The 13,900-nt window shown below is 38.6% G+C and overlaps 1 protein-coding gene across 2 annotated transcripts in view; it reads right to left on the minus strand.

The window, feature by feature from the left end:
• Positions 1 to 3,856: 3,856 nt before the first annotated feature.
• LOC149164644 (B3 domain-containing protein Os07g0679700-like) overlaps positions 3,857 to 13,900 on the minus strand; it is a 353,274-nt gene continuing 343,230 nt past the window's right edge. For both annotated transcript variants that reach the window (XM_089432140.1, XM_089432139.1), the window contains 3 exons: positions 5,867 to 5,934; positions 4,771 to 5,648; positions 3,857 to 4,612 (listed from right to left, as the gene is read on the minus strand). In XM_089432140.1, coding sequence (XP_089288266.1) covers positions 4,771 to 5,648; positions 5,867 to 5,934 — 946 coding nt within the window. In that variant the 3' untranslated portion in view covers positions 3,857 to 4,612. The remainder of the gene's footprint in view (positions 4,613 to 4,770; positions 5,649 to 5,866; positions 5,935 to 13,900) is intronic.

The following is a 13,900-nucleotide window of genomic DNA, read 5'->3' on the forward strand; positions in this document are numbered from 1 at the left end:
ATGTTCCCACAGGAGAGCAAATGGCCGATATACTCACAAAGTCTCTCAGAAGAGCTAAGTTTACTCAGTTCAGAGAGCAGTTGGGTATGATTGAAAATTTGTTCCAGTTCAGGAGCAGGATGTAGTGCAGATGTAGTGTTGGGTGACAAGGCCAGAAGCAGCACCGATGCAAAGGGAGCTGCAGTACAGATGCAGCATTGACAGTAGCAGTACAGTAGTAGCAACAACACAGTAGTTGATGGACAACATGTTAGGCATCAACAACACAGAGATGATGCTTCAGAGTCAAAGCAATATGCAAAGAGGTAATATATTGCTAGAGCATAATCCTTGCTAAGAGGGAGTGTTGATTTGGGGTAGCATTGGATGTACTCTAAGCCTGAATTTTTGCAAGGAGGCTTGGGCACAGGTATTCCAAAGAACCCAGAAAGTGTTTTGGGAAATTCCACCAATAAGTGGTTTTACTAAAATAATTAATACTTTTAATGGGGTTCCTAAGTGTCCATCATGTCAGGCATCAACAACGCAGAGATGATGCTTCAGAGTTAGAGCAATATGCAAAGAGGTAGTATATTGCTAAAGCATAATCCTTGCTAAGAGGGAGTGTTGATTTGAGGTAGCATCGGATGTACTCTAAGCCTGAAATTTTGCAAGGAGGCTTGGGCACAGGTATTCCAAAGAACCCAGAAAGTGTTTTGGGAAATTCCACCAATAAGTGGTTTTACTAAAATAATTAATATTTTTAATGGGGTTCCTAAGTCTAAACTTAGGAAAATTAAAATATTAATGGGTATTAATCTAATCAAGGGTGAAACTTCTAGATAAAGCCATGGATAAAGTCAAAACGATCTGAGCCTTTGATTATGTTTAATCTAAGTCGTTGATTGCTCAACAAGGAGATATAAGAAGGGACTTGAGTGTCATTTGGAAAAGACACCAAGCAAATACTCAGTTAGCCAAGGGAAATCGATTTTCTCACTAGTCAAAGTTTGACAAAAGAAAATCTATTTAGATGGAGAGTTGCAGGTGGAGGAGAGACAAAGAGGGTTCAACATCAGTCAGGGAGACAAGGACGAAGACATAGAGTAGGAGAAGGAACAATGTTGAGCAGATTGACGCTAGGAGAGGTAGCGCTAACCTGAGTGATGCAGGCATTGCGAAGGCCAGTCTAGAGGCCAGAGAAATTAACGTTGGGCAAGCTAGGGAGACATAGAGGGTCAAGGAACCTCTCCCTTGGGTCAAGCACTTGTTCAAAAACGTCTGTAAATATTTCTCGATTATATACTGTTGGGTGAAATTTTGTACATGTTGATTTTTGCTGAAGAATAATAAAACCCTCATATGCTGCACTGGTTTTCTCGCATTGGGTTTTTCCGGAGACAATTGTCCAAAAATATCCGTGTTATGGTGTTTGTATATGTGTCAGCATTTTTTCTTACATTTTATTTCTACAATGTTTTAATTGTAAAGGCTGCAGTAAAATATGTTTCGACATTTTCAGTAAGAATACAATAGATAACTTATCTCAAAAGTAATAAGTAGAAGTTATATTAATCACTGCAGTAGGATTTCCATTTTAGAAAATTTTCTCAATGACAGGATGAAGCACAATGAAATCAAATATTAGGACATGGTACATATAGAGCAATAAGACTCCAGTACATTTCTATAAACAAGCAAGATGTTGACACTCTCACAAGCCTTTGTCCCAGGGTGAAGTTTGTATACTTCAAGGACAAGCTTAGAATAGTTGAGAATGCTTCCCTCAGTTAGAGGGAGTGTGGATGTAGGGGCAAGCATTCTCCCTAGCTCAGGATATTGATAGGTCAATTTTTTTACCAGGGGCCATGTAATGTGGCTAGGGAGAATGGCCTAGAGAGCATTAAGGACAAACATTCTCCCTAGGTCAAAGGTATTGACCAAGCTTCCATGTAATGTGATTAAAAAGAATGGTCTTGAGATCATCAAGGCTTAAAGTGATCCATATTGCCAAGAGGTGCTTGGGTAGTGGTTGGAGTGAGTGCTTAAAAGATCCAGAGAGCATTAAGTCCCATAATGTTCCCCAGGTGGGTTGAGTGAGTTCCTTTAGTATCAAGCAGTGTATTACCATTCAATTGGCATGCAAGAATGGTAATGGCCCGGGGCTTTACCATGTGTCAAAGGGTGTCTGATTCCAAGTGACGACTTGGTGGATTGGTGAAGCAAGGACTAGTCTTGACTCTTGATCCCAGAAGGCCAAAATGTATTTGGCCAATGGGTGACTAGATCTATTTGCAAAGGGAATGTGTCCATGTAGTTCTGGTATAGAACATGAGGTGGATGGATTTATCAACATAGCTAGCTCATTCAACCTTTTCTTGCAATAGAGAAATTTTTCAATAAGAGGTCATCTGAATAAGTCATTACGAATACCATAGCTAAGTCATTTTTGTAGCTATGATTAGTGTACATATGAAGGAAAATGATAAATATAATTTAAATCTCAAGTTGGCTTCAATAGAGGGAAAATCAATTTTTGAACTTTAAATTATTTGTCTCCTCCAAGTCAAGTCGGCCCAGCCCAAGAGACACACCACTTGGGGGCACCTTCAATCACTATAAATTCACACTCGTCCTCCTCCATTTAAGAGCAATTCGGATCATCAATTGTCTCTGTTCACATATGTGAGAAAAGGATATCTCTGAGGCAGAACAACGAATCTGTGGGAGACTAAGAAGGACGTTCCTGAGGCAGACTTGAACAAATCTTAAAGGACATATCTGTGTTTATTCTGCGGCAAATTAGAAGGCTAAATTTCTGATTGAAGATCAAAGGAGACCCTAGAAGGAAACTTTGTATCTATTCATGGATGAAGGGCTGGTCTAGCCCTTGAAATTTCCAGGTTATAATATTTGAACTCATATTGTATCTCTTGTTAAATTGGACAAATTTCTCTAAAAAAAGTTGTTGGGCTTTTCCCTAGTTAGGGTTTTCCCTGGATAAATTTTGTCTCGTGCTTGGCTCTCTTCTGTCATTATTGTTCATCGTTGATGATTTTCTATGTATAATTGCTTAATGATGAATGTGACACAAGATAAATTAATGAAAAAATCATTGGAAGTAATTATCAGACTAAAAAATCATGAATAATCAACAGGGCACCTTTTATTAGCTTGAAACAACTGTCACTCTGTATCAATGACCACTTTTGCAATCCATTTCTAATTCATGCTTAAACCACATACTTCTAGTGCCAAACATTTAAGGAAGACTAGTATCACTTTGAACACTCTCACTGGAAATGAAAATGCAACTGAAATATGCCCCCTAATTCATCTTTATAAGCAAATTTTTGCCATGAATTATGAACATGTCTAACAAATTTGGAGTCTGGACTAATGCAAATATTGCCCTTATAACAAGTGGATTGCACAAATATTAATTTAAATTGTGCACTTGAAAAGGCAAGACCATTCTGCCTCCAAATTTCCTACTTATTAAGGCTGAATGCTCTAGACATTACTCTCTGTGATAGAAACAACATGGCAAATGAATGGCTGTCTCGTATGGCACAAGAAAGAAAATAGAAAACATTGTAGTCCCAACAGCTCAAATCAAAGAATAAACATATGGAATTGATCTGGGTTAAGATGATAAAACAAAAATAAATTTCAATAGCAAACCAACTTATATTACATTGTATTTCTGCCAGGACTTATCTCGTGTGTTGATATGCTCCATATTAGTTGTCATGCATAGCACTGGATGCCAAACAACAAAAGCATAAATACTTGAAAAAGATAAATCCCAGAGCAGGCGATGCAACCTTGGGGATTTGATGTACCCGGTTATTGAGGGGTAGCTAACTGAAATTCTGAACCACAGATCAGTATCCTTTCTTTCATCAACAAGTAACCTTGTCATAATATAAATGACAGTATATTCCAGTTGATATCAATCTACCATGTTCTGAAACTCAGGTAACAAGCCCTATCCATTTTACTGCTAGAACTATTGGAGCCATATCCCAAAAACATAACTTTCAAGGCTCCATTCAATCCTGCCAAAATTACTAGTTTAATGTTAAAAACAAGATTTAGAATACAACCCAAAAGTCATGGGAGTTTGACATCTTTTCAATCAATATGGAGACATAATTGTCAACTGTATATTTGGAAGCTGAAAATCTCATCTGTAACTCTTTCATGAACCAGTAGTTTCACTGGCAGCATATTTTGGGAACAGTATCTACGATCAACTATTCCATGGTCAACAGCAATCGTTAAAATTATACTTTCTTCAGATTTCTATTGTCAACTAAAGCAATTCTCACGTTTCCATGTAAATTTAGAGACACCCTCGGCTTTTATATCATAGCATTGCAAGCTGAACCAAGCTTTCCTTGTCATAACTTATTTCCTTTTTATCAGGACAGTAATGCATAGGGGCAGCACATGCCACTGAAAAAAAGATCATCCAGCACCAGCTTTTGCTGATGGTAAAATAAATAATATGATGACAGTTTCCAGGTCAAGTGACTGTCGATCATCTCTTGCATAAATATCAGCAGTTGTTATGCCATACGGAAGAAACCCTAAGAAAGAGTGCATTCATCCAGATCTGGTGGGAAACCTGTAATACGGAAGATTCAATTTAAGAAAAGAGCCTATTAAGCCCTGTTGACACCTGATTATGTAAAATCCTGCTGTTCATCTTCCTTGTTAAGATGCGTGAACTTAAACAAATATTGATAGATATGTAAAGGAAGCAGCTGCATCTTGTAAACTTACCTAAACAAAAATTGAATGGGTATCATTCTGGGTTCTGTTAGGAAAGAACTCTTCTTCCTTGATATGATCCTCATTTTGAACAGAAGTTTGTTCTTCAACTCTTTCTTCACCTGAAGTTTGTTGAAGTTGTAATGTAGGATTGATCCGTGGAGGGTATGTCAAAGTTGGAAGTCCATGTTGCTTTAGGTACATATGGAGAGGCAAAGTGGCATCATGGAGAAGATTCACCATGCTCGTTTGGCCAATCTCAGGTGATGGCTGTTCATCACACTCTCGTTGATCCAGCTCTTCCTCGCGGTCTGGTTGATTATTCAGATCAAGTTGGCCTTTGCCGACAATGTACTCTTCTTTCCCACCTTTATCGTCTTTACAAAAGGCCTGTAAGTTTACATCTGAAGCCAATTTAAGTTCATTTCCTATAGAATTGCCAACTTTTGTTAACCTTTTCTTGCATGTTAGATCTGGATCTTCCTTCATCAATCCATTCTCATTGTGAAAATCAATGTCAGATAGCCTTTTCTTACCACTAATGACGTCTCCCTCTTCCTCCACAACGTTATGTTTCTTCCTTGTATTTTCTGCTTCTATTTCAGATTGACGCTCTTTGCGTCTCATCATAAGTGTCTTAAACCTACGTTTCACAGTTGTACAAACATTACAGGTACATGTGGGCTTATGTTTAGGCCCCTTTCCACTAGGAGGTTGAATACAAACAATGCATGTGCAGCCAGGTCTATGTCGAGGGTGTCTTGTTGTTGCACCAATAGATGAAGATGTAGTTGTCTTCTCCCCAAGAGTTGCAGCATTGGCTAAAGCATCCAGACCTGAGGAAACATCTACACCCTTCTGCCCCTTGCCATCTTTCTTCTTTCTTGGGTCTGTATAATATTGAGTCAGTGGAGAAATGTAAAAGAATAGGAAGATATAAATTGCATTGAGTATGAATCATACAAAAAGAATTGAAAACATTAAATGAATTTGTCACCACCAATGATAAATATATCAAACTTCCATGTCATTTCTTCATAAACTTACTAATCAATGCCCTTTGGGAAAATCACATTAGAAAAGGATGGAATTTCAGCAAAAGCTATACCTATGCTGTGATGAAGAAGATATTCAAGATCATCTGAACTCCCTTCGTGAGGTACAGAACAAGAAGCCCTGCAAACAAAGTGATCAATCAATAAAGTGTAAATACTGTGATAATCTAACTCAAGGTCAATGTTATCAGAACCTAACAGGTCATCAAACTAGTCGAGCCCAAAATTGGGAACCAGACAAAAACGCCAAAAAACCAAAGTACCAAAAAAACAAAATATATACAAATTTTGAGAAAAAACATATGTATTCATATGCATCCATATGAAACCAAACCATTATACACATGCAAAGTTTCTCATATATATAGCAAGGGTGCAGATAACCAAAATAGCACTGAGTGCAAACCATCCCTAAACCAAAAATATGTCAACAAAGAGGCTTTAAATGGCCTCTAGACTCCAAAAAAATCATGCTACAACAAATACCTACATATCAGCAAAATCATTGCCTATAGTGGGATTCTCATCATCAATATCACCCTCTAAGCATTAAAATACGATAGAAAAAGCTTAACATGTCAAATCGAGATTCTTTTTTTGAGTGATACATACATTATTACTAGTGTTATGACTCATGAGAGATGATTTCAAAAATCAATGCCACAAACATCAAGGTAAAGAGAGGGTTTGGTGCTCTTGATTAAATGCTAGTTCCAAACCCTCCTAAATGCCAAAATCTAATGGAAACTCGTCGAAATATTTTGAATGCACAATATATATATAAGACTGAATAATAAACGACGGATGGTTTTTTACAATGCATGGGCGCAACTTAAATACAGCTTAGGGCACCTTTCCCCCAACAATCATGACCTGAAGTCATGACTCTTAACTAATTATTATTTATTTCTAACATTGCCTTTGCCTCAAGAAGAAATGCTTTGTCCTCGAAGCATAGGTAATGAAGGGGGTTGAAGAAAAATTTCTCTCGAAAGGCATTGGAGAAATATTGAGGTTTAAAATGGACCTCAAAATGTACAACCAAAATCAACTTTATAAGAACAAATACGATTCAAGATAATGATGTCAAACATGGGGGATGATTCACCATTTTTGGAATAAAAAAGTAAAAAGATTAAAAAATAAAAAACTTCTTTTTCAACTCGTATTTTCAACTTATCTCCCTACAATTTTACTCAAATTTTGAGCAGGAGCACTCGTTGGATGCGGAATTTAATTCCTCTTCCAAAGAGTACCCATGTTGCATACATTCGATGGACCCTGCTACAAGAAAAGTGAGCAACCACATTCTTTTCATGTATTTCTTACTTTTCGTGTAGCAAGGTCCATCGAAAGTAAAACTGTAGGGAGATAAGTTGAAAAATAGTTTTTTCCTTTTTCCCTATAAAATTTGATGACGTAATCTAATCGTATTTTACTATTTCCACTATTATTTTATAATATTCCTTAGGAGACCCATTTTAGACCTCAAAATTTCTCTAATGCTTCTTCTTCCAGAAAGTTCTTCCACTTAATAAGATATTCTTTAATCACTCATGAACATAATTTCTTTTCTCAGATGGTAATGACACTTTCTGGTTCTAAAATGTTGTTCCCTTCATCATCTAACATGGAATTGTTGTTTGTTCTGTTTGGTGCTTACCTAGTACTCTCCTGAGGCAGCATACATGGAAAAATTGTGAATGTGGCTTTTATTAGGGAGGGTCAACTTGTATGCTACTTAGCTAATCTTTTTATTAATCTAATATGGTCCAAGAACTTTGGTGCCAATTTGTTCTTTGTTCTTTCACATATAACTATTTGTAAGGTTGAAGCTTCACAAATAGCCAATCTCCAATCTCCAATTCTTTTTTTGTTATTTGTGTTGATTTTTTGAAGTATCCTCTAAACTAATAATTATTTCTTATGATTTCTTCCTAAGTTATTTCTTTCATGCATTCTTATTCATCATAAAGCAATTACAAAAAGGATATCGACAGTGAAACAAAAATGCTAGTAAGATCATAAAGAGACAGCCACACAAGAACACACATTTAGCCTAAGAGAACCGACATGGGGGAAAAACCCAACATCCTTTTCCTTGGAGAAATTCTTCAGTTCAACAGTAGACACACCTAGATCATCTAGTCATTAAGAATGCTTGGTCAAACCTAGTCCACTGCCTCCTAGTCAAGTCAAATGGCTTCCCAAGAAACTTGTTCTGGTCTGCTGAGCTAGGGCATAATTTTGGCCTCGTACTTTGCCCTAGAGAAACTTAGTCCTATTGCCTTTCACAGAGATTACTTCCTCAAAAATTTGGTCTTTCCATAGAGTATTACTTTAGAGATTCGGTCTTTCATCATAGAAATTCGTCCTTCAATAGAATGTTATCACAGAGATTCGGTACTTCAACAAAAGTTAGATTCATCCTTATCTTTTTGCCTCAGATTATTCGAATTGTCTTTTACAGAAGAGATATGAATTCTAGCATGCTTGGAACTAAATCGAATGTCTCACATATATATAGAGGAGTTGTTGGCCAAATGGGTGCCTTTTAGTTTGGCGCCGACTGGACTAGGAGGAGAGTCAACCTGGCTTCTTGAAGCCAAAAATTCAAATTTTCTCTTTTAAGAACCGACATGAAGAACATGTCAAATATTTTTCTATTTTGACAATTATATGAAGAACATACTTTACAAATACATTAATCATCAAAATAATAATTATGAAGACCAACCATAGCTACAAAAATTCAATACTCCCTCTTAGCAAGGGAGGTATTCATAATGACTATCTAGATGCTCTCGTGTTGACAAATTTCTCTAAGAAAAGGTTATAACAAATGATCATCATTACCATAATCGGGTCAACAAATGTGACACATGGTAAACTAGTAGCATCAAACAATTACCATAATCTAGTCAAGTTTTGATTTTTGGTAGCATCGAATGTGCTCTAGCCTTGAAATTTTGAGGAGAGGCCAAGGCACATGAGATCTCCAAGACCCAGAAATCGTTTTGAGAAATTCCACCCGGATGAGGAGTTATTAAAATAATTAATATTTTAATGGGTACCTAAGTGTAAACTTAGGAAAATAAAAATATTAATGGGTATTAATAAAGATAAGGGTGAGAAGCTTCAAAGAGACGAGGATCAAGTCTGTTTTAATCTTAACCGTTGATTAGAGACTTAATCTCATCCGTTGATTTGTCAACATGAAAAGTATAAGAGAATACTTTAGGATCATTTGGAGACACATCGGCAGATACTCAGTGTCTCAAGGAAAATCGATTCTCAAGAGAGGAGATCGATTTCAAAGAGAGTTGCAGGGTGGAGGAAGAGGAGGGCATTAGCTGCAGGCAGCGTCTGAGGAGGAGGTGATGCAGGGATAGTGGGAGACAGCGCATAGAGAGACACAGTCCAAAGGAGAGACACAACCCTCACGTAGGCTGATGCAAAGCCACTCAGAGCCACACTGAGCCACGCAAAGGTGACACAAGAGTGGGAGCAGGGTCTCCAAAGTGTCAGAAAGACTCAAAGGGAAAGTCTCAAGTGTTTTCTTTCAATTTCTCTGTAAAATCTTTCTCGTAAAAGCAATTGTTGCTGAAGATTAATAAAGCCCTCATCTGCTACACCAGTTTTCCCACATTGGGTTTTTTTAGGGACAACTATCCAAAAACAATTGTGTTGATGTGATTGGTTCTTGTGCATGTATTTTTTCTCTGGGTAATTGTGTGATAACTACAGTAGAATTTATTTTAATATTTGTTGAATGGATTTCGTAAATAACTTATTGTGAATAATAAGTAGGTGAAATAAATCAGTTGCTGCAGTAGAATTTCAATTTAGAAATTTTCACATGGTATCAGAGCAGAAATCCGACAACAGGAGAGGGAAATGAACTATGGGTCCAAAGCATGATGCAGCGACATCCACTCAAGGGGACTCGTGCAGATTTCCAGAAGAATGCACAAGGGACATAAATTATGATTATTTTATGTTAGCTTCCAAATTGGAAGAAGAAGTCACTTGCTTAACAAGCTTTGCCTCCTCTAAGGTTTGGTATATAGACAGTGGAGCTTCCTGGCATATGACAGGAATCCGACAATGTTTTTCAGATTATCAGAAAGAAAGAATGAATTTTCAGATCACCATGGGAAATAAGGCAAAGTGTACTCCAGTAGGAAGAGATATTGTGGTATTTCAAACCGAAGCAGGAGAGCGGCTTCGAGCAACCAATGTGCTACATGTGCCAGGATTGGGAATGAACTTACTCTCCGTATCTCAACTTCAAAACAAGGGCTATGGCGTTTTCTTCATTAAGGAGAAAGAGAGTATGCTAGGATTGATACACTCAGATATCTGCGGACCGAAGTCCACAAAAGCTCTTAGTGGTGCCGAAAACTTCATCACCTTCAACGATGACCATTCTAGAAAGACTTGAATCTACTTTCTGAAAACCAAGGATGAGGTATTTGGTCGATTCAAAGAGTTCAAGGCTCTAGTGGAGAATTTGACAGGGAAGAAGATAAAAGTGTCGCGCTCAGACAATGGTGGAGAGTATGCTAACAAGGACTTCACTGATTTTTAAGCTAAGGAAGGCATTAGAAAAGAGTGGACAGCTCCCTACAATCCGGAACAAAATGGAGTACCAGAAAGGAAAAACGAGACTATTGTGGAAGCAGCTAGGGCAATGTTGTATAATCAGGATATGCCTAAATTTTTGTGGGCAGAAGCACGCAGCAGGGCGATTTATGTCCAGAACAGGGCTCCACACAGGGCATTGGGAAAAATCACTCTAGAGAAGGTCTTCACAGGGAAGACACCTAAAGTTAGTCATTTCAGGATATTTGGGAGTTTAGCGTATTGCCCTATACCTGAAGAAAAGAGAAAGAAATTAGATCAAACTGCTAAGAAAGGATATCTTGTGGGATATAGCGAGAATGCTAAGGCATATAGAGTCTATCTTCCAGGGAGTAGGAAGGTAGTAGTTCGGCGGGATGTAAAGTTCATGGAGGACAGAGCTTTCATGAAATCCCGAGAAATGCCTTTCAAGAAGCAGTCAAAAGATGAGTTGTTGGTCAAACCACTTCGACCAACAGAAACTAGTACCAAAAATTCTCCTGAAGACAAAGCTTTAGAACAGGAGGAATCTCAGGAAGAGGAAGAGTTGATAGATGTGCCTACTACTAATGGAAGAATGAGCCGAGAACTCCAACAGATTCTACGAGATGTAGAGGATTTCATTGGTGCACCCAGGAATAATAAAAGGGAGCGGAGACAACCAGACAGATACCACGCCTTGGTAGCTCAAGTTGGGGAGCCTTCTAGTTTTCAGGAGGTCGTTCAGCATCAAGTATGGGTAGATGCTATGGTGGAGGAATACAGCTTTATAATGGTCAATGATGTCTGGGCAGTGGTACCTAGGCCTCAGGACAAAGTTACAAACCAGTGCTAGGTTTGAGATGGATCTACAAGGTCAAATATGCTGCAGACGGGAGTGTGGAGAAATACAAAGCCAAGTTTGTGGCTAAGGGGTATGCTCAGAAGGAAGGGATAAACTACGAAGAAACCTTCGCCCCAGTGGCCAGGTATACTTCTATTAGAACTGTGATATCTCTAGCAGCAAAGATGGGGTGGGAGAGTCATCAAATGGATGTCAAGACGGCTTTCTTGAACGGGTAATAGAAGAGGAAGTATACATTGAATAGCCAGAAGGTTTTGAGACACATGAGAAGAAATCTCATGTATACCAGATTAAAGAAAGCCTTGTATGGGCTTAAACAGACACCTAGAGCATGGTACAGTGGAATTGATGGCTACTTGCAGAAGATGGGGTTCGCAAGAGTGACGCAGACACTAATCTCTACTATCTTATTGTAGAGAATGAGCCTCTAATCCTAGTGTTATATGTGGATGATCTCTTCCTGACAGGATTATCCAGGCTCATGAAAGACTGCAAGAAGAACATAGCCAGAGAATTCGACATGTAGGATTTGGGACAAATGCATTATTTCCTAGGGTTGGAAGTTTGGCAGCAGAAGGGTGAGATCTTCCTTGGACAAGGGAGATATGCTACAAAAATCTTGAAGAGATTCAGGATGCAGGACTGTAGACCTATGGTACTCCAATGATCACCAATTGGAAGAAGATTGATGCATCAAAAGATAAAGACGTTGATCCCACCTTGTACAGGTAGCTTATAGGGTCTCTGATGTATCTGGTCAATACCAGGCCAGACATTTGTTATGCTATCAACACCCACAATCAGCTCACGGTGGAACCTAAGAGGGCGCACTGGGCAGTAGCCAAACATGTTCTCAGGTATATACAAGGAACAATCGAGCATGGACTATTGTACACCAAAGGCAATGACATCAAGCTAAGTGGGTTCACCGACGCAGATTGGGCTGGAAGTTCAGTAGATTAGTACAACTAGGTATTGTTTCAACATTGGATCAGGAATGACCTCATGGTGTACAAGGAAACAGAAATCCATGGCTCTGAGCTCAACCAAAGCAGAATATATGTAAGCTAGCACAGTTTCGTGCGAAGCCATATGGCTTAGGAAATTGCTTGTGAATCTATTCAGGAGAAGGATGGAAGCGACCAGGATCATGTGTGATAATCAGAGTTGCATCAAGCTCTCTGAGAATCCAGTATTTCATGATCGGTCGAAGCACATTGATATCAAGTGTCACTTTGTCAGAGACTGTGTCCAACAAGGAGCAGTACAGTTGAGGTACACTCCTACAGGAGAACAGGTGGCAGACATCCTCACCAAGGCTCTAGGAAGAACAAAGTTTGTTTATTTCAGGGAGAAGATGGGGATGGTAAAGAATCCATTTCAGTAGCAGAAATGGATAAGTGTTAGGAGTTGCAGTGCAACAGTTAGCAGTGTCAGTACTATCAGCAGCATGATGCAACATGTTGAGAGGGAGCTGTAGTACAGATGCACCAGTGGCAGTGGTAGTGTCATGGGCAGCAGTACAGGAAGCAGCGGTGTAGGGGATGTGAGGCAGTAGGCCAAGTATCAGCACAGGTACCAATGCGGAAGATCAGTGTGATGTTTCTATAGTGAAGCATTGCTAGAGCACATTCCTCGCTAAGAAAGAGTGTTGATTTTTGGTAGCATCAAATGTGCTCTAGCCTTGAAATTTGGTGGAGAGGGTAAGGAACATGAGTTCTCCAAGACCCATAAATCGTTTTGAGAAATTCCACCCAGATGAGGAGTTATTAAAATAATTATTATTTTTAATGGGTTCATAAGTCTAACTTAAGAAAATAAAAATATTAATGGATATTAATAAAGATAAGGGTGAGAAGCTTCTAAGAGACGAGGATGTTTGCTTTAATCTTAACCGTTGATTAGAGACTTAATCTCAGCCATTGATTCATCAACATGAAAAGTATAAGAGAATACTTGAGGATCATTTGGAGACACACCGGCAGATACTCAGTATCTCAAGGAAAATCGATTCTCAAGAGAGGAGATCAATTTCAGAGGGAGAGTTGTAGGGTGGAGGAAGAGGAAGGCATCAATAGTAGGCAGTGTCTGAAGAGGAGGTGACGCAGGGAGAGTGGAAGACAACGCAAAGAGAGACGCAGTCCAAAAGAGAGACACAGCCCTCACGCAGGCTGACGCAGAGCCACTCAGAGCCACACAGAGTGATGCAGAGGTGATGCAGGAGTGGGACCAGGGTCTCCAAAATGTCAAAAAGTCTCAAAGGGAAAGTTTCAGGTGTTTTCTTTTAGTTTCTCTGTAAAATCTTTCTTGTAAAAGCAATTATTGTTGAAGATTTATAAAGCCCTCAATTACTGCACCAGTTTTCCCACATTGGGTGTTTCTAAGGACAATAGTCCAAAAACAATTGTGTTGATGTGATTGCTTCTTATGCAAGTATTTTTTTCTCTGGGTAACTGTGTGATAACTACAGTAGAATTTATTTTAATATTTGCTTAAGGGATTTCGTAATAACTTATTGTGAATAATAAGTAGGTGAAATAAATCAGTTGCTGCAGTAGAATTTCAGTTTAGAAATTTTCGCAGTAAGTCAGTTGCATCAACAAGATACCATAATTCAAGT

Source organism: Pinus tabuliformis, chromosome 5_1 (genome assembly GCF_031772625.1).
Source record: "Pinus tabuliformis cultivar Carrire ecotype Pingquan chromosome 5_1, CPIR1, whole genome shotgun sequence".
Classification (NCBI taxonomy): Eukaryota; Viridiplantae; Streptophyta; class Pinopsida; order Pinales; family Pinaceae; genus Pinus; species Pinus tabuliformis.